Genomic DNA, 20,718 nt, shown 5'->3' with positions numbered 1-20,718 from the left:
TCGAGGGTTTGAGGAGTAATTGAATATTCATCGCAGTCCTTAACAGGAATCCCATGCGCAGAATGCACGTCCACAAAATAATTCTGGTAAAACGCAGGGCAAACAAACTTGTTTGTACACCAGCAGGCATGCAGACATACCAATAAATATTAGTGCTACAGCAACCTGCCTTAAATCTCATTTAATACAAATAAATAAATAACTGGTATGTGTTTGGCTGTGCTTTCCAAACACGCTTTCCAAGAGCCACACAGCAAGCTTGGGCCAGGTGAAAGGAGCAGCTTTCGCACAGTCGCCCCCAAACTCACAGCTGGCAACCCCAGGAACACGACTGCTCGCTCCCTGCCTCACCGAGGACATAATTTTTTTGGTGCTCATCATCTGTGGGCTTTCTGGGTTTGCTCACGGCCGCGCACTGCTGCACAGATGAACTGCCAACAGGCACACAGGGTAAACTCGCTAACACAAGAAATACGCAGACCAAGTTGCAATAAAGAAACGCCTGTACGCATTCTCGGCGGCGGATTCACTGAGGTTTTTTCACCCCTCGCTCTTCTGAGGCAGGCTTCCAACAGTTCACTTCCCCTGCCCTCTGCTTACTGGGGACTCGGGGTCCCCAACCCCACCGCCCACACCGCTGGTCCCTGCCCGAGCGTGCCCAGACACCCTCCTGCAGCAGCACCGGGAACTGGTTTCTCCCCGCCCTTCACGGGCAGAAGAAATAAAAAATACTTCTTTCAGTGCTGTGCTGCCTTTTAAACAGCACAGCACAGAGCTATGGGAAAGCAGGATTATGGGAAGACTTTGTCCACTTATGTTTTATTACTTTGAAGGTGAACTTAAAGCAGAGGTAGAGGTAAATCATCTACACGTACAATACTCAAAGAAATATTGCCTACTGTGTCAAACTAGAGCAGTAACTTTATACACCTACTTAAGGGATATTTCTCACGGATAAATGTCACGCAGTTCATTTGAAAAAGCAGTTCCATAATTTTTTCACTGCAGCACTCCTAGCAAGCCCTTCATTTTTATTTATTTTTCCATGAGCCAAGAGCCTAACTAAAATTTTAAATAAAACATCAAGAGACTTCACTATGCAAGACCCTTCAGATGGAAATCATCGTGAGAGTCTGGCAGTGCTCGACCTCAAATCCCTGTGTCATCTAATGAAGGTCTTAAAGATCAGAGCTTAAAATGGATTGGAATAGAAGAAGCTAACGTCAGTTTTCTATTTGGTGGAGAAAGCTTTCATAGCCAGAAAACATTTCTGAGATTTTGGTGCCAAAATGCCCAAGAGCAGAGAGACAAACAGAGGACCTATCAAAAACCACTGAGAGATTGACTTACACATCGCACAGGGCTGGTTAACAAGATGCGTGCACCTATTCATGCTCCAGCTTATCAGAAACCGGTAAACAATTTCATTCTTCTATAATGTACTAAAAACGAACCGCTTGCATTGGTTCAAACATCATTTCGCTTGAAACAGTCTCGGTAGCTGTTGCTCACCGTTACCCTCATTCTCCCTGCGGACCCGCAAAGGCATTTTGTTCAATAGCCTGTATTGCAGGGATGGCTTCCCTCCCCAGCTGCCCACCGAGAGGCTGGGCGTACCGAGAGCCTTCCTCTCCCCAGCACACGCCCGCAGCAGCGGCACCGCCAGGGCAGCCACAAAGCGCCGACGCTGCGAGGTGCGCTGGGGAACGTGGTGCAGAGACACTTGGCTACACAGACCGGCAAAGACACCGACGTCCTTCAGTGCTCATTAACCCCACGTCATGCTTGTTCCTCCAGGTCTGGGCTGACTTGCAGGGCCACGTGGCGTTACATTACGCTCCGGGATCTGCCTATTGCAAGAGGAAGCAGAGCTGCCTCTTTACTGAGGTTTACCAACCTGGGAGCGGTACTGCCGAAGTGACTACAGACTGGTTCCAGACCCAAGACGATGACATCTTTGGTTTTACCACAAATTTTCCTAAAAGCTTGTTGAACCCAATTTTGCCCTGAAAAAAAGTTAACATGTGACTATCTGCATTCATGACATTCAACCCAAATATACTTCCTAAGCATAATTATAGCTGTGCAGGAACTTCCTGGAGCCAAGTACAATTGCTCTACAGGTCACATTTTAGAAGCCTCTGGCTTTGCAAAATGCCACTTAGCTTTTCTCTTCTAGAAGTAGAAATGATCACTTTTTAAGGCAACATGGAGAAAGAAATAAAAAAGAAAAAAAGAAAAATAATAAATAAAACCCCTTTTATTTTCACAGCCTGTGAATCACAAGCAGAATGGGATTCACACTGCTGCAGACACCTATTTCCGAACTGATCACCCCTGTTTCTCCCTGATCAATTGAAACCAGCCAGCGCAGCTCACCTGGGCCATACCCCATCTCATCCTGAAATAAGCCGTAAAATAGCTCGGACAAACACATCCTAAAGGTGTCTGACCTTCCCCAGGGATGAGAAAGAGGACTGCCTTGAGTGTTTAGCTCAGGTGCAGAACGTGAAGTTGTTGATATTCATCCCATCCGCTGTGCCTGCTTTGAATCAGCCGTTGCCCAGCGTTTGCCGAAAGAAGTCCCAGTTTTACTTCCCTCTGTGAACAGTGCTGATGCACAGACAGCTGGATCAAATCCCGTCATTAGGGATAACGTTTTAATGGTTGACCACAAGATTGCTTTCAGAAGCCTAGTCCCCAGGTTGTAGGCACAGTTTCCAGAAGATAACACTTCGTGTGCTTTGTATTGATACCTTTGTACCTCCCTTTGCTGCATGCAGGGAAGTAGCAGTACAAAGATTTTGTGTTAACCTAAGCACCATTTTTTGCTTTTGTTTCTAAAAACCCACACTCCCCAGCTCCCTTCCCATTTATACAACCACTTCCAGTTTCTCCAAATCCATAATTGTTGACAGAATTAATTACCTAAATCCATAACGGAGGAAAGAAATATCGACCCGGACCACAGCCCGAGCTCACATCCACCTCCAACCCCAACAGCCGAGCTCTGGCATCAGCCGGGCCATGAAAGCCACCCTGGGGAGGTGGCCGCAGTGTCTCACAGAGGGGGGGACGAGGGGTCCCTGCCCGCAGAGCAGAGGGGACAGGAGCCGAGCCACATCTGTCCAGCCGCAGGCAGCGGGCTCCTGCCTCAGCTCGGCTCCTCTGGGCTCGTGGGCTTGAGCTGGGCCTGTCGCCTCTGCAGCATCCAGCGGTACTGGGGGCCCACATCTCTGTGGGAAAGTTCTTCTAGATTTAGGCTGGATTCTCACCCTAAATACTTAATCTGCCCCTGACATGAACCCAACGCATTTCTGAAGCTGGAGCTCATCTTATTTACACAGTTTGTTTCAGATTTACAACAAGAGACGGGTGGGAGAAGGAACAAATTTGATCTTTTTAAAGTATGAAATCAAGCAGTAAATTAATGGAGAGTTATTTCTCATCCACTCCTTCATTTCTGTATCATCGTTCAGTCCTATTCAGACCATGAGAGTAAATAAAATACAAACTAAAAACAAGCCTATTCAACGAGCAGCCATCTGTCACTGTTTCATCCCCCTCAAAAGCACATGTCAAAAGACACAGAATTGAATGCAACTTCCTCCTAGTAACCAGCAAGAGATGGTCTGTCTCCAAAACATGTCCCCATCTGAAAAAAAGACCATGTGAGCTCACGTGCTGCAAATGCAATCGAGAGAGGAACAAGAAGATTCCTTGTGAATGTACAGAAAAACCAAGCAACAACGCTCTCAACGAAGCATAAATTCAGTGTAATTAAGGATATACTTTAAGTATAATATCTTACAGCCTTGGGCGTGTGGTCAGAAATATAACCCACATGCTGCTTTGTTTTCAGCGGGGGGCGAGTGCTGCTGTTGCGCTGAAGATTGTTGCCCGGGCCTCAGGGCAACCCTGCCGGCAGCAAGGCACGGAGCCCCCAGCAGCGCAGAGCTCTTCACCAGCCCTCCAACACCCCTTCAATAAGGTCATCCCACTTAGGACTAAGTGAATCATTAAGCACATTTGACAAACTCTGCATCCTCTCCCTGTTGGCAAATTGTCTGCGAGTAATTCATGTCAGCATTGCACCCCCACAGAGACTAATGCTGGTGCCTCAAAGCAAAGCAAAATGAGACCTGGACACCCGTCACTCTTGAGGACTGGTGGCTCTGGATATTAAGGATGCCTTGAAGCACAGTGTTTATCACATTTTAGAATAAGTAACTATAAATACTATGCTGTTTTTTTTACAAAGAGTTGGATAAATAGGACTGTTACACCTGATCTACACTCCCATGTATAATACACGCATGCATTGCTGAAGTAAAAATAAATAAATAGCAGGATAGTTGTCTGTACCATTAAAAGGCATTTCCTACTCACTTCGAATTCATGTTTCTTTAACTTCACTCTGCTCCTTCTTGATTGCTTACATTGAAATAACAACAACTAAAGGAGTAATCAAGAAATTATCTATAGAAAGGGTTATTACGCTTCTTGGTACATGCATGACAACAAATTCTTTCCATAAACAAATAGCTTTATCACAATGGGAACAAACCCATGGTACCAGAATACAATGAACTTCACTGCTACTCTGTGATGTTTGGTTGGAGAAAATGGCACAACATTTTTCTATACATAAAAATGCAGTTTTCTGAGGGGAAAAAACTACCTTTCATTCAGAGAATGGGGAAAACAAAAACCACCATCACCAACACACATACATTTCGAAACATTCCCGGAATACAGCTGTGATTTCCATAATAGCTTCTTGTTCAAGTGATCATTAAATCTATTTAACATGTCAAATCCAGACTAATATCCAACCTGACTTCTTAAACTATTCAAATTCAATACTTCACATCTTCATAACCCTTCCTTATTATCTGTCTTGTACTATATTCTGTAGCTATGATACACAATACCACCAGGTATCACATACAATACTATGTTTTTATTACTTCCCCTTATCAATACTCAAAGAAAAAAGCTCTCACCATATGGAAAGAAATCTTGAAATGCCCCATGACTACTAAGGTTTCCTTTAGAAAACCCAATGAGTTCTAAAATTCTTTACTATATTGCTTTTGTGATTTTTTTAATCCTAGTAGAAGCTACAGCATTTTGTTTGATGATATACGGAGAAGATTGAAGATATTAAAGGTTAATTTAGAAACTTAAGCAGTTTAAAATCCATTTGTTTTTACAAACGTGTCACGGTCTCATCAAAAACACATGGTTTTTAAACTGTTCGACAATCCCAAATTAACAGCAGAGCACTACACTTGGAGAAAACACCAACTGGAGATCATTCGAGTCAGAGCTGCGCTGCAGAGAGAACAAATTTAGTCTCATGGAAGAAAGCAGCACCTGGTACTGATTTTTTGATTCAATAACTCTGGCTTTAAAACAATCACTTCCTTGATAGAGCTACGGGGATAATTGTGATAAGAATTCCTGGATGGCGAGAGCACCAGAAGGTGAGGAAACAGACGTTGCTAAAGCTTCTCCTCCAACTCTGACGCATGAAAAACCTTTCTTACTCAGTTGCCAGCAGCTCAGCGCAAGCCTCAGTTTTAGCTTCTTTTAATACTATCTGACACCATAAAAGAAATGTCTGAGAAGCTGGCAACGCATTAAAAGTGGGAATGATGGTTATGAAATCTTCAGGGATTCATTCCCATTACTGCACTGGAAGATGGACACCTAACATCTCACAGTGGTTCCAGTGAAGGTTTCTGACTGAGGAAACACCATGGAAAGCTGACCCAAGCTTGTCGGAGCTGGTGGAAAACCTCCCAGTGACTTTAGCAAGCTTTGCCTATAAAACTATAATCTTTCATTATAAACATGGCTGAATTTGTCTACATTTAGTAAGCAGGTACTTAAAGACAACTCCATCTGATCAAGCTCCAAACATCTGGTTTTTGAAGAACTCATCTTTCTCTTCCTCCCTTTTCTAATCTCTTGCTTCCTTGGTTCTTCAACACTTGAAAATGACTGTGTTTCCATATATAAAGCTGACTCACAGATGAATAAGGAGACAGAGAGATACAGGAATGAAAAGGTTTCTAGTGGCCATATGTAGGAAAGAGTGGTGAAACCATAATCATTTTTGGAACTGGACTAACTACGAACTTACCTCTGCAACTCTTTGACAAGTTACATGCAGAACTCCAATTTCTTAAACGAAGGCACTCAGAAATATTAGCAAATTAATTCTTAGAATATGCATTTGGGATTCAATAGATAAATACTTGTGTCAAATCAGAAGTAAAATGAAGTGCAAGCTTTTCAAGTTTAAAGTACTTGAAATTCACACATTTATTTATGCACTCACACCTTTAACTGTTTTGCTTAGTATTTGATTTTTTGAACACTCCAGTTGAGAGATGCTAAGAAAAGACACATATTTGCAAGGGATGCAAGAAGTGGCTGGCCCGCGGTTACAAAACAGCCCAATGGCTTAGCCAGGAACCAGACAGACCTGCTACAGGTGAGTGACTGCCTTCCTGCCTTGCAGCACAGCACATGACGGTGCTTAGCAGTGAGCAGATGTCTCTGAACCATTCCCACAAAGACCCACTTGTTGTAGGAGGTGTAGAAAAAGCTTATTAGGCCTACAGATTACAAAAAATGTTTTTTCTCCAAGAAATGCCAACTGCCTTTCTCTTACTAGACATAAAACAAACAAACAAACAAAAAAGTACATTTGAAGACTTGGATTCTATCAACTTTATCTTCATTAGATAAACCAATGCTTCTGATGCTTGGCTGTAGTCTCAAAAGTACCTTCTCATTGCTGCATTTCATCTCTTTCCAACTGGTTAACAATTTCTCCAAGTCTGGCACCGCCACTGGTCACCCCAGCTTCAGTCTTCCTGCTTGCACCTACTTCAGTGAGCCCACAACAGCATTCGCCTTTGATGGTGGAAGGTAATGCCCAGATGCTCTAGCTCCAGATCCTTCTAGCCCAGATCCTTCTAGCTGTCCTGTGCAGTTGCTGTTCACTAGTATTGGCTTGCAAATTACTTTTTTCTTTCCAGATGTAGTGACTGTGCATATCTCACTGATTTCAAAAGAGTTTATAAACGTATGTAGTGAAGGCTGAACCGAAACCTTGACACCCAAAGTACTTGAAACACCTTCTTAGCTTTTAATACAATACTCTGTATTCCAGTCCAGATTTATTAAAATACTGAACAGTCCTCAGCCTAAGAGAGTCCTCAGGGACTATACTTGATATATCCTCCTAATTTGCCATTAAACTACTGAAAACTGCTGAGAGGGCACAGAGAGATGCACAAACTCAAAGGCAAGGAAGGTCACGAACTCTAATATATCAAGTAATTCACAGTGGCAGTCTGCATGCGTGCTCTTACTTGTGAGGAATAAACCTGTTCCCATTGCAGGGCGAGAGCACACATGCACACAGGTGACCTCAGAGCAACAGGCGTGCTGCTGGCTAAACAAAGAAGGGGAAGTGCAGCAAGTTATTTGCTCCTCTGCACTTTCGGCACGTCTTTACGGCCAGCTGCGCGCTCACTGCATAATATTCTCATCTAGACCACTTTTGCCATACTCTCCTTCTGAGAACAGAATATGAAACTGATGTCCAGAGTGCTGCTAAAATACACTTGAGCAAATACACCACCGGAGAGCACCATTTCCAGCTAGCTCTTAGTAATTTCCTAGATTGCTCTGGCCAGCGCTGCAGGAGATGCTCAGCCTCCAGCCTTCGGGAGAACCTTACCGGTGGCCGTGTCAGTTCCTCGAAAAACTGGAATTGTCCTTGTTGCAACTTGTGCTTGTTGCCACCAGCCCCGTCACTTTGCCCGTATGAGAACAGTCTAACTTCATCTTCCTGATAGCTTCACCTTCCTGATAGCCTCCCTTTAGATGAAGCTACAGAAAGATCTCCCATCGCCCTTACTATTCTGTACTCTGAAAAAAAAAACAGTCCTTTCAGACTCTCTTAATATATTTCCCAAATAATGTTTTATGTTTAAATTGCTTATTAACTGTAATACTGAATCATTCAGAGACTTGTAACGTATAATCACACCGAGACCAAGAACTAAGACCACCCTCGGTTATTTGGTAGAGCAAAGTAACTTAAAAGGAGTACTAAACAAAGAGATGGCCCTTTTCACAGTAACTCACGTAGCTGAAAAGGAATTTTATTTACAATATTTAAATGCAGTACTGTGAAACAAACAACTTGGTTCACAGGCAGCGCACCCGCTGCTGAACTGTCATTGCCTGACATCCTGTCTTATCTGCCAAATTGCTCATTAGGTTTGGCAATTTTCACCTGCGCCTCGAGTTTATATTTCAGCAGGGAATAAACATCAGTCTGCTTTAACAATCTTCTGCAGCGAGCTTCCAACCTCTTCTCAGAAAGCACGCAGGCACACACAAAAAAACGCCTTGTTTACAGTATGCTTACAGAAAAAAATGCAGCTCAAGGGATGAAATACAACAACGGGAAGTTTAACTTAGGTTACAGAAAAACAATAAAAGGAGAAAGAGCTAGATGAGAAGCGTAAACCAAATGCTCGCCTTGATGAACTGCCTTTTCCCAATGCGGAATAACACTGGGGGGTATGGGCCAGCATCATTTTTGTTTCCACATTTAGATGGGAAGATTCAATTTGATACAACCCCCCACGTGCAAAGTCCAGGGTCTGTTTGTGCATGGGAAAAGAGGGAAGCCGGAGGAATATTACTTTTCCAGCTGGACCTGATCTAGCTAACCTTTCCCTTGCTGGTAGAGGAGAGGTGGCGTGATCTCTAAACAAACAAAAGGGCTGGCATGGCAACCAGAACAAAGAGACGAAAATCTCAGCAGGCCCCTGAGCCCCAGCCCGAGCCGCTCGGATCCTGCCTCTGCGCGGGGACCGCCGCCGGCCCCCCGGGTGCAGGTGAGCGGCAGCAGGACGGCACAAAGCCGGGCGGTTGTGCATCGGCTGCCGAGAGACAGAGCCCAGCCTGCGAGCAAAAAGCACCAGAGATGTGAAACAAAATGTCTAAAATGCTATAAACCAATTTCAGGCGGAATACTGTTTTTCATTTGTTAGAAGTAAAATATTCACCGCCAACCCTGCAATTAGCTAGAAAATTACAATAATTACAGCAATTTTGTATCCCATCTCCAATCCAATTAATAGATATATGACCTTGTCAACATGTAATAATCAGGATCTGCATCTACCACAAAACTGGATGGGTTTTATTTGCTGAATAGAACTTACACAGTAAGAAGATAATTATTTGAAATACTGAGAATACCATTTGTATGCTATGCTTCACTTCACAAATTATAAAGGAAATACAATAGGGATATTATTTCCATTTTCAATGTATATTTAAATGAAATTCTTGAAATAGTTGGGTTTAATATGGGATAATATTACTGGACTGGGATTCTAAGGCTGTGGCTTGCAACATTTACAAACAAAATATATCTAATTGTCAACATCCAAAAAAAAAAAGCATTAGCTAGGTAAGAGAACATCTCTGATTTGCAATAACATTTATGACAAATTGTTTCACCCATTTTATTTTTGCAGGATTTTATTAAAAGTGTCAAAAGAGCTGTAATGCTTACCAAGACTTTTAAAACTCTTATGCATTTCTACAGACCTTTGTATTACTGAGTTTCAAAGCACTTTTTGGTCCTTTTAACAATCAGCGAACTGGCTAAGTATTACATGCATTCTCCAGAATGACACCAAAGATAAGTGAGCTGTCCAATATATCACTGAATTTTATCTGTACTATATGTATTTGATGCACCAGCATCGACATACTGAATAATACACCAGATAATCAAACTAAGGAAAAAATGTATGTGTATGTATGTATCTGCTCTAAGCCACCCTGAGTTGCAAACCCAGAAGGACAGCCTTTTGGCTTATGCATAGAAATGAGATGTGCATTTAGCAGTGGTATACTCTAACAACAGCAAAACTAAGGGGCCCTGAAATTCCAGGATTTTCTTTTATTATTATTCTCATCTGCCATTTATCCTTTCCCTAATTTAATTCTGTGTTACAGTGAAACATAGTCATAGCTTGAAATGATACACATTCAAGTGTCTGTAAGCTAACTCTTAAATGTTGTTCCCTTATTTTTTACAGAAAACACTCTGGTACAAAATTCCTCAAACTTTAAATAGAGAGTTGCAACTTTTCCATTTGTGTTTTTACCTGATTACTTAAACACACATTTTATCCATTAAAGGAACACCTACAGAAAAGTAATCTCTTGGGAATTAAAAATCATTGTTTAAAACACGATACTCGCAGAATATCGAAGGACTGACTGATGCTAACTCCTGCTAAAAATTTTCTGGAATGGATTCATTACTTCAAATCCTCAATGAAGGAAATGACAGATAATACAAGAGGGGCATGTCACTTACTCTACTGTTGTCTTCTTTGCATGGAACTCTTAACATCAATGAAAATTACATTGTTATGCCATATGGCCATTTTTCCTTCTTAGTAAGCTGAAATATTCAAAATCCTGCCTAAACGAGAACGGTGATATATAGTTCATACTTCATGATTTTGCAGCAAACTGTCCTCATTTTGAACTAAACAAAATAAAAAGATGTTCCTGGCTATTGTTAATTTTTTTTAGACGAATATCTTTCTCCAACATAGTAAATACATGTATCACAAGGTGTTTTTACAGAAAGGTGACAAGCATAACCTAGCAACATTGACAGGTTCAGTACAAAGTGCTCCTATCTTTAGTTTCTTTTCACCCTTTTCTTCATTTAATGGAATAAAACTGGCAAACTGAACATTACAGCATGCAGCAACTGCATTTGGAAATTTTGCTGTGATTTTCAGTGTTAGGACAATTTTAAACTGGCAGCACAGAGAGAGCTTATTGCTCTAAAAGCAGCTTATAAATAATTTATTAAAGCAGGCTTATTTGCTTACATACAACCGGCATTTATGCAGTTTCTCAATTTTGATCAGCATTCGATAAGGACAGATAATGAATCACATTCCCAGCAGCATGAACGGGTAACAGCACTTGGCATCCTCATAAATTAAGATGAAATACGTCAAGATACGGAGATCATTTACTTACTTGCACGAAGGACTGAAGGGGTGACCTCAATTTCACTCGTAGCTTGGTAGGGCTGAAAGGCCGACGCTGTGTTGGTTCCAAGCTCACTGCCAAAAATCTCGGGGCTTTGCGTGCCTGTCGAGCTGGCGCTGGTGCCATCACCTCCATGGTGGGGGTCTTGCTCATCAAACACAGCTACCAGCTGCAAATGACATTTAATTTACTGTTAGAAAGAAACCTTCAGCAACATCAAAGCGCCATTGTAGATGAGCATTTCATCATTCTTCCCATCAAATAGCAAGAAATGCCTGTCAGCAGTGACTCAAACCAACGCCTAGATCTCAACATCGGCCCAAGGAAAGGCAGCCATTACTGGCTAGTGCCAAGGGTCAGCAGCTCTGACGTGACACAAAACCCAACACTGCGAGCCACCGAGCGAATGGCACCAAGTCAGGAAAGGCAGAGTCCCACCTTTCCAGCAAACCCCTTCATCTCGCCCAGCAATGCAGAGAGTTACCTGAATGCTAACACCTGAGCACTAGAAGCTATCACCTGTATTCTGATACCTCTACATGCATCATTATTGCAAAGTCAAATCATGAGTGATAATGCAGGTTAACGGAATAAAAATGTACAGTAAGAAATGACGTTAATACACATTGAAAGCTACAAGCAAAATACGTAGCCACCCTAAAGTGTTATAATCACTACAAATTTCTTTTCTTCTATTAATCTGACACCTACTACAAGCTATTAATATGATTCAGTTGTGGGCCTCCCTTGCAAAATTTCATTATCCAAATTTCCAGAAATACTTCTGTTGTTTGCATTCACATTCTCCAAGAAAAGAATAAGAACTGAAGCCTAATTTGAAACTTAGCCAAGTCACTAATTTAATGAAGATTTACTAAACCTGTGTTCACCATGGTGAGGGAAATAGGAAAAACATCATGGTGTTTTTCAGTAAATGTGAGATACTTATTCCACTGTATATGAATGCTTTTATTTGAAACAAATAATTTCTCCCGATTTATCATTAGTGACCTACTGAAAAAGAAAAGGCCAACTCTTATACACATTTAATTTTAGAACTTAATTTTCAAGATGGGTAGAAAAGTCCTATAGATAACAGCATTCTGCAGCCTATAAATTAATCTATAATGTAATATTTGAAAGGCATTTCCAAGAACGCATTACATTCTTCTGTCCAAATTGGTAGGGTAAATGGAGCAAATCAGCTTAAACCTGCGCTGGTCTCTGCAAATTGTTTATTTTGTTATAACGACACTTAAATCTTCGTATAACCTAAAGGAATCGGAGAGGCCATTTTCTTTTATTTCTTTTTTTCTTTCGGGGAATTTGACATCACCTCATCCTACTGATTTTAACATTAGTCCCATTACTCTAATCCGACTTACAAAAACATTGGTTTAAAATAAATAAATATTAAAACTGCAACTGGAAGCCCAAGTGGAAATGATTTGGGAATACAGCCTTTGAAGCTACTTTCAGGCATTAACGTTTTTTTAATGAGCAGTTTTGAAATTGCAGAGTAGCAATCTTCTGCCAGTAATTCCAGACCTAATGCAAATTTAGGCTCTGGCATGTGCAAAAGAGAAAGAGCAAACTGGTAACGGGTAGAAGTCAGCGCTCTCTCCAGGGTTATTTGGAAGGTAGGCAGCAGTGTTTTTAACATACAATTCACTATTTTATTTTTGAGAAATCTGTATACAAGATAGCACCAGAAGACAATACCTACAATATCAGTACCTCGATAGTATGAGACAGGCTAATATTCTAACTCATTGAAAAATACCAGTGCTTACACAAACTGAAGCACATTTCTCAAAAGCAACACACTTTACACTCATAACACTTTGACTATCTGTTTTATAACAAGCTAATTACCAATCTCCAGCAACTGAAAATAAATTAATCCAGAAGTGAAAACATGCAAGGTATCAGAACAAAACACAAAGGATGCGCTTAAGAATTCCAAGGATGAAGCATCAAATCTTCTCCTACTTTACTAGGGCATGTATAAAGATAAATCCCCAAATTACATTTCATTCCTTTGAGGCTAATGAAAAAATATCACGGTATGCTGCTGCAAGTATTTTATATATATTAACCACATCAAAATGTATGTGCATATCAATATATATATATATGCATGTTCTACCGTAAGTTGCCTCCAGCTTTTTGCCTACTCCAAAAGCTTACAACCTATGACTTCAGAACATCTAAAACTGAATGCTGCTCATCTCAAGCTCAGCTTTTGATCTTGTGTATTTGCACAGGTATTCGCCATTTTGACAGCATCAAACCTTCAAAAGGCTTCAGTTCCAATAAAAAGCCTACCAAGTTGTAACATTTTTGCATAAAGCCTGTAGAGAAACACAAACCTTGTTGGCCTTCTTCAAGTCTAATTAGATAATTCAACACAGGTTTGCAGCAGCTCAGCCACACTAGTTAGCATGTTGGTTGTAAAAGTTTTACAAGGTACACTCATCCCTAATGATGAGCTGGAAAGTCCTGAGGACTGGAAGACTTAAAATAAATGACAGTGTTGGATTTCCAGAGCTGGGGATACCACTCTTCGGATGACGGTGAGGTTACAGGAAACAAAGGCAGACGGAACATCTCCCACCCTGTTCTTATACTGAGCACTAATTTCTGCTTTCTCCAACACATTTTGCTTTTCCTCAAAGGAAATTCTTCAAGGAGCAATGTAAGGAATTATCACGGCTGTGCCTCTGGAAGCCCAGAAATGCAGGACACGAGCACCAGGCCAGCTCCTGCTGCAGACTGGCCCCCGACACTCAAAGCCCACGACCCCCACGGCACACATTTATGTAGCACATCCACAGGCAGTGCCACATGAAGGAGCGTGAGATGTGCTGCATGCTCCATGTCCTGTGCATCTCCCAAACTTCCTACATAAAGCCATCTGGGTGATCTTACCACTAAGAACACCTCCACTATCATTTCTGCAGGAACAAGACACAGAACCAAACACACACATTAAAAGATGCCAAAAGGCTACTTGGAGAGAAGCCACACCAGGAGGTCACTGCACCCACCAGGAACCACATGCATGGGAATCCGCAGCAGTAACAGCTGCTTTATGCCAGGGATGCTGCTGATTTGGCCAAGCACGTAACACAGATCACTAGACCAGCTGCTTGCAGCCTCACAGTCAATGGTAAACCTATCGTATTTTGATAGGTTTTAAATGTCAAGTTTACAAAGAGCACAGAAAACAAAGACGACTGTCTTGCCTGAAAACAACGGCATCTGCAGGGAGACAGCTTCCACATTGACTCTTTTTCTTTTATCTCTTCTTTTCCCTTCTTTAACTAAAGTTACCATAGTCACACCCAGTGTCCATTTTCAAATACAACGGACGGCGTACTGCTTTCCAGAATTATTCTGCAATGATTACATTCAGTGCATGACACCAGGGGTGCCTCCTGTTCTCCATCTTTCAATCTTAGATCTCATCATCTGCAGTGACCTGCAGAGCCCACCCTACCAGCCATTCTTATGCTGGAAATCAGCAGACAGGATGAACAAACCATACCAAAGCACGAAGAAAGCAGAAAACAGCTAAGCTGTTTAATATTAGTTCAGCTCTTTAACATATCTTCCATACAAATTTGGTGAAAATGGGAGCAATTTGGCTTGTCTGAATCCATTAGAAAAGGAAAAAAAGAAAAAGGAAAAAAAATACACTGCCAAAGACCAAATGTCATTGCAACAATAATAACAAATAAATAATAGTACTAATAGTAATAGCAATATTTTAGGCCATTCTCCCCCAGCCCACTACTCCAAGGGGCCTGAACCTAATGCATTAAAGAAGTGGGACTGTGGTAACAGACTACAGCAGGACACACACTGTTTGCATTTTTCAATCACTGAACTGAAAATCTGGAACTAAGAAATAAAATGTAGTAGTAACAAACCACTTTGTTATCCTGTAACAAATTTAATAATTTGTAGGCTTAATTTAGACGGACATGTTTACATTTCTAATTATAATAGGAATGGAAAAGAGGTTTCAATACACGTCCACGCTCTTCATGAATGTAAACTGGCATAGGAAGAAACGCCAGTTTGAACAGGCTATTTCAGTCCCAAAGAAAGCCTGTACTAGTTGTTTTTGTTTGTTTTTTTAAATTGTTTCAGATATTCAGTAACACTTTCAAATATAAAGACAGGAGCTTTGTTGAGATTACAGCCTATGGAAATATTCATTTAATTTCTCCAACGTTTAGCTCCAGACTTATTTCAACTCTTTCTGAAATGGAGACCATTATGAGTTTTTCTATGGCTTTGTTCAGGCCATACCTTATTAGCCAGGTTATATGTACTCAAATAAACAAAAAGCAAGAAGAAAGATTTCTTTTCATATTGACGCATCAGCAGCAGTCTGCATTCCAACATTCATTATTACAATTTCCTTTGATTCTAAGGCAATTAAAAATTAGTAAACACATATGCAGGCTTAATTAATAGACTAGATTAAGTACTTAAATGTTAATTAACTGGATTTTTTTTTAAATCACACCAGCAATGGTTGTTTACATTTTGATTAAATACTCATACCATATAAAACAATTCATCACTATCATACGGTGCAATTAGGTCATCCTGCTCCGCCACGAAACCAGAAATCCTCCACTTCACAAAAATCCATAGAGCTAGACACTTTGCTGTATTTTTCCCTATGACATGTAAGATTGTCAAAAACATCACTTGAATTTTACGTATTCCTAAGTGTCTCTCTAAAATTTTGGTAATATAGTGATGACTCTGATGCTGTCTCATGTGTAGGTATCAGCACCTGTAAGGACTTGAGACTTGTTTCAGCATCAGTTGGGATTACAGCTCTGTTCTCGCACCAGAAAGATGGCAACCATTGCTCTGGTTTTCATATCCTCTGCACACTCCTGTCCACTCTTTCTAACATGAAGTAAAACTGAGATCACTTATCTTTTTGAATGATTAAGAGCTATTTTAAATACGTTTTCTCCTCGCCGGAAGGATGCTTATCAGATAATTTCACAGAAGGACATTCCCAATTTGTTCTACTGTTCAGAGGCCCGTTGCTCTGCAGTTGATCTGTTGAGGAACCAGACGCGTCTCAGTGCCTCTGGCTGCACTGCAGGCTTCCCCTGCTAGCCCATACAACGATATCCAGATGTGGCCTCACACAGCTCACTGTGTAAGCTTACAGCTTACTTACACAGCTGCTGTGCTCTCCTCAAGTGTGTGTTACACATCTTCTCCTACAGGATGGCCCTTCGTATGCAAAACTGCCTTTCACACAAGTGATTGTGTTTCTGCTTCCAGCAGAGAGCAGCAGAGGTGCTCACCTCCAAGGCATTCCAGAGGACGGGTGCAGCTCCATGCCCACCTCCGGCCGGGCGGTGACACGGGCAAGGATGCTGGTTCTCGCTTCACGCTTAGCACCAAGAAGATCTCAGTTCTAATAACTGAACTAAATGACTTTCATAGGAAAATTTGGATCTTGAAGAGAGAGATTTTGATGGTCCAAATGAAATTCTACAATCTAACTTGGCCTTCCAATATATCTCTTGCTAAAATAGTTCCTTCAAGCTTTTCCTAAAAATTGATGCCAGAGGGTTACACCGAGCCCTGTCCAGCAGTCCCCAAGAAAAGGTCTCTTTCGCACACACCTTTAGACAGTCACCCGATCTGCTGATGTGGGAGCATTGCCATATACTTTTGGACGTGCTGTATGTAGAAATTGGACATGGAGAAGGCTGACAGAAAATATAACCAAGAGCATCACCGGCAACCTGTCCTCCTCGGCCTAAAACTTCTCCAGAAGTCATGAACTCTTAAGCAAAGCCGTACCACGTAACTGACCACACACTTCCTTTGCAATGAGCACAACTGAAGAACACTCAAGAGACTGCCAACAAATGTCTAGAGAAACTCTGCAGAATTGGCAATAGCCGTGTGTAACCCAAAGCGGTCAGCATGGGCTGCTACTCAGTCCTACAGTGCTACGGTGCAGAACCGAAGTACTCGTTTACTGCTCTTGCCCAGCAGGAAATCAAATTTCAGCTCAGGCTCCAAAGTGTCCTGAAGTACAAGTTGCTGCATGTGTGAATGAACAGATAAGTACATGAGTGAAAAAAAAAAAAAAAAAAAATTGGGAAAAAAATTAACAAGGTAGTAGCTAATTATTATTAACATGCCAAATAATTTATATATGAAATCAATTTGTAGGCTTTCTGATAGCTGAACTGACTTTAATGACACCATGGCATACCTAAATATTTATTTTTCCTTGAGCTTCACTTTTCTACATGGCTTATTAAAAACCCATTTAAATACAACTACTGCATCAACAAACTGGTAAGAGGAAATATGGAGAAAAGGGACATTTTAACAAATAAGGCACCACTGCCCACAGACATAAAATAGGATCAATTAGAAAAAGGAGGCATCCTGTGTTATACCTCCAGCCTGAGACCTGCACCCCCTCAGCACTGACTTAGAGATCACCCAATATTTCAAAAGAAGAAAAAAGGCAAGCGCAGTTTAAATTTTAGATGAACTAACACAAAACGTAAGTCTTTGTAATTTCAATATAGTCTTTACCTGTCCTAATCAACTTCAGTCAGAAGTCGGAACTAGCTTTCAATAACAACTTTTCAAAGTAGTTTAGCTAGAAGGGAGCAAAACAACTGATATTCCTTTAATCGCTTTATTGCATTATTGCTTCTGAAAAAAAAATATGAAGGCCATTTCAAGGGTCACATTCTGCTACCAAATTAACAGTTTGTGTTAAATCTTATGTGACTTACACAGAAGTGTAAGCTCATATAGAGTAATCACAACTGGAAGGAACCTCTGTAGGTCACCTAGTCCAAACCCCAGCTCCAATTAAGGTCAGCATGAGGAGGTTGTTTGGGCCCACGTCCAGTCAGGTTTTGAATATCGCCAAGGACAGAGACTTCACAACCTCCTTAGGCAACCTTTCCCGGTATTTGACCGCCCTTGCTTTTAGGATATTTTTTTCCTTGCACTGCACTGAGTCTTCTTCTGTTGCAATTCGTGTCTGCTGCCTCTTGCACTGCTCCTGCACGCCTCTGGGAGAAGTCCGGCTGCCTCTTCTCTGTACCTGACACAGAGCAGTTACAGACAATGCTGCGTGCACAGCAAACAGCACCCCTGAAGGCCTAAGGCCTTCCTAAGGCTGAACCCCAGGTCTCAGCCTCCATTTCCATGGGATGTCCCCCAGTCCCCTAAACCATCCTGGTGGCCCCTGGCTGGGCCAGCATAGAAATGTCTTTCTTGTACTGGGGAAGCCAAAACACTGCAGAAGCAGAGCGAAGTAGCTACTTCCCTCAACCTGCTGGCCATATGGTTGCTAATAATAGCCCCGGATGGAGCTGGTCTTCATCACAAGGCTGTCCACCAGGTCTGTTCCTATGCAGCCAGTGGGCCCCCAGCCTACACTGCTCTATGGGGTGTTTCCAGCCCAGGTGCAGGACTCCACAACTGCCTTTGCTGAACATATTCTGCCCCCTCAAAAGCCCCTGATATGAAATAATCACGGCTGGAAAACATATCACAGATCTGACTGAAAGTCATTCTCAAATCTGCTGACTAAGCAAACACCCTTCCCTTTCGAAGCTCAACATAAAATACCAAGTTAAATCGTATTTGCAAGATCAGAACTCATCTATTAATTCAAAGAACACTTTAATTGTACAGATAGTTTGAGAATCTGCTGCTTTCATAATTCTTTAAGAAACGATTCTGAAGTAAATATACAAGCTTTTTATTAAAACATTGCTTTTGATTATTCATTTCCTACAGCACTTTGATCTGAGAAATTCTAGAAGCAATATTAAATTGCAATCTAATCTTCTCCCAGTAGGAATTAAATACAGTTTTAGTTACTATACTGTAATTTACTAGACTATTTTTAAAATATATTAGTTTGAGATGACATATTTTTAAAAGACTTTTCCTCCCTTCTCTCCCGTATTGCTGAGCAACAGACTGAAAGCAAGCATGACTGTGGCACCCTGGAAAGCACATTGTGTCTGTTCCGACTGAATTGCTCTCTGCTCGACCTCCATGCTGAGGTACAGACCAAGAAACAAGACAAAAATTGGGCAGCGTTAGAAGTATTACGGGGACAATTAGAGGTAGATGCCGCTGAGCTTCCTGTCAAGTTGGCTGGATGTGCTTTTTCATGACCTCAGGCCTTGAATACACCAGATATACCATGATGTGCTCAATGAGCACCAAGCCGCCAGCCCCGGTGTGTGGCCTGCCAGCCAAGCACATACAGAGCATGCACAAACTCAGTCCTCTGCAAGGCCCTTCTGGCCTGCTCACCTGGCCAAAGTACGGCGTGGGCACAGCAAGCCCAACGCCACAGCTGTAGCAGCCCTAGAACCCAGCAGCCCTGTCCCAAATGGCCAGAAGGCATTCAAGGCAAAAAGAAACGCCAGAAGCAGTCTGTGTGTCACGAAGCTGACGCACGCTGGGAGAAGATGACGTATGCAGGGTGTTTTTTCGGTAGGTGTGAAGTGAATGCTCCAGTTCGTTACTTTAGCTCATGCTCCCGAGAGCTGTGTTCCTGCTGTTCTCTTTCAGCACGCTAAGGAAGGCTCCCAACCAGTATGAACTGGCTACCAGCCCAGCCTTCCCCAGGGAACACTGATCCCCACTGGTACCAGCTGCCCTGGCAAAAGAGCAAGCGATGCCATCAGTGCACTGACCTCCAGGAAGATGGGTGCAGCCACACAAAAGCCCAAAAGCAGAAACCCTACAGGTGCATCGCGCTGCCAAAGCAAATGATCCGAGTGAGATTTTGGGGGAAAGAAATTCCTGAGCCTGTAACTAAAAATAAAACTACTTCTAGAATGAGAGTGTAAGAATAGAGAAAAATATTTTCATTTCTTTTAAACAACCTTTAATTTTTGTTTGACGATTCTCAGCAAAAACGAAGATATTACAATTGGACAGAAGAAAACTGAAGTTTTCTTCAGTTGCTGCAGTCCCTCCGCACAGCAGACACCAAAACGGTTAAATCAATGCTCAGCTGGGATATGAGAACAGCTGGGGAAACTGCCCTACATTAGAAAGCTTTTCAATCGTGTTTTTTGTTGTTGTTTGTTTTTGGTTTTTTATCATAGGGCTTTTATACTGGATTGTTTCTTCACCGACTTGTCCCTTGAAAGCACATAGAATACAGTGCTATCCTGTTATTTTCTTAAATCTTCAATTTATACAAAAAAGATTTCTTCCAAAATCCCTTTGTACAAACAGACCTCTTACACTAGGCTAAGGACATACCCTGCAAAACTACCACAGCATATGATTCGCCATCGTATCTCTTTAGCTCATTTTGAAAAGAAATAGGGAAAAAATAGATCTATTCTGCTTTTAAAGAGGAGTGCAAAGAAAACATGGTATCAGAAGAGAGTGCATTATGCATGGAAAGCAGCAGGTACGCATCTGAGCACTTGAATAAACCAATTTCATCTCCTCCATTTTTGCTCCCTCAGCACTAATTTATGCGAACTACACTCAGGACAATGTTCTTAATATTACTTTGGAAGC

The 20,718-nt window shown here is 41.7% G+C and overlaps 1 protein-coding gene across 18 annotated transcripts in view; it reads right to left on the bottom strand.

Annotated features, from left to right (window-relative positions):
- Positions 1-20,718, bottom strand: part of PARD3 (par-3 family cell polarity regulator) — a 447,799-nt gene that overhangs the window by 287,760 nt on the left and 139,321 nt on the right. For all 18 annotated transcript variants that reach the window (XM_066991517.1, XM_066991514.1, XM_066991515.1 and 15 more), the window contains one exon: positions 11,119-11,299. In XM_066991517.1, coding sequence (XP_066847618.1) covers positions 11,119-11,299 — 181 coding nt within the window. The remainder of the gene's footprint in view (positions 1-11,118; positions 11,300-20,718) is intronic.

The sequence above is a fragment of the Anser cygnoides genome, chromosome 2, assembly GCF_040182565.1.
Source record: "Anser cygnoides isolate HZ-2024a breed goose chromosome 2, Taihu_goose_T2T_genome, whole genome shotgun sequence".
Classification (NCBI taxonomy): Eukaryota; Metazoa; Chordata; class Aves; order Anseriformes; family Anatidae; genus Anser; species Anser cygnoides.
This window is presented reverse-complemented; position numbering and strand designations above follow the sequence as displayed.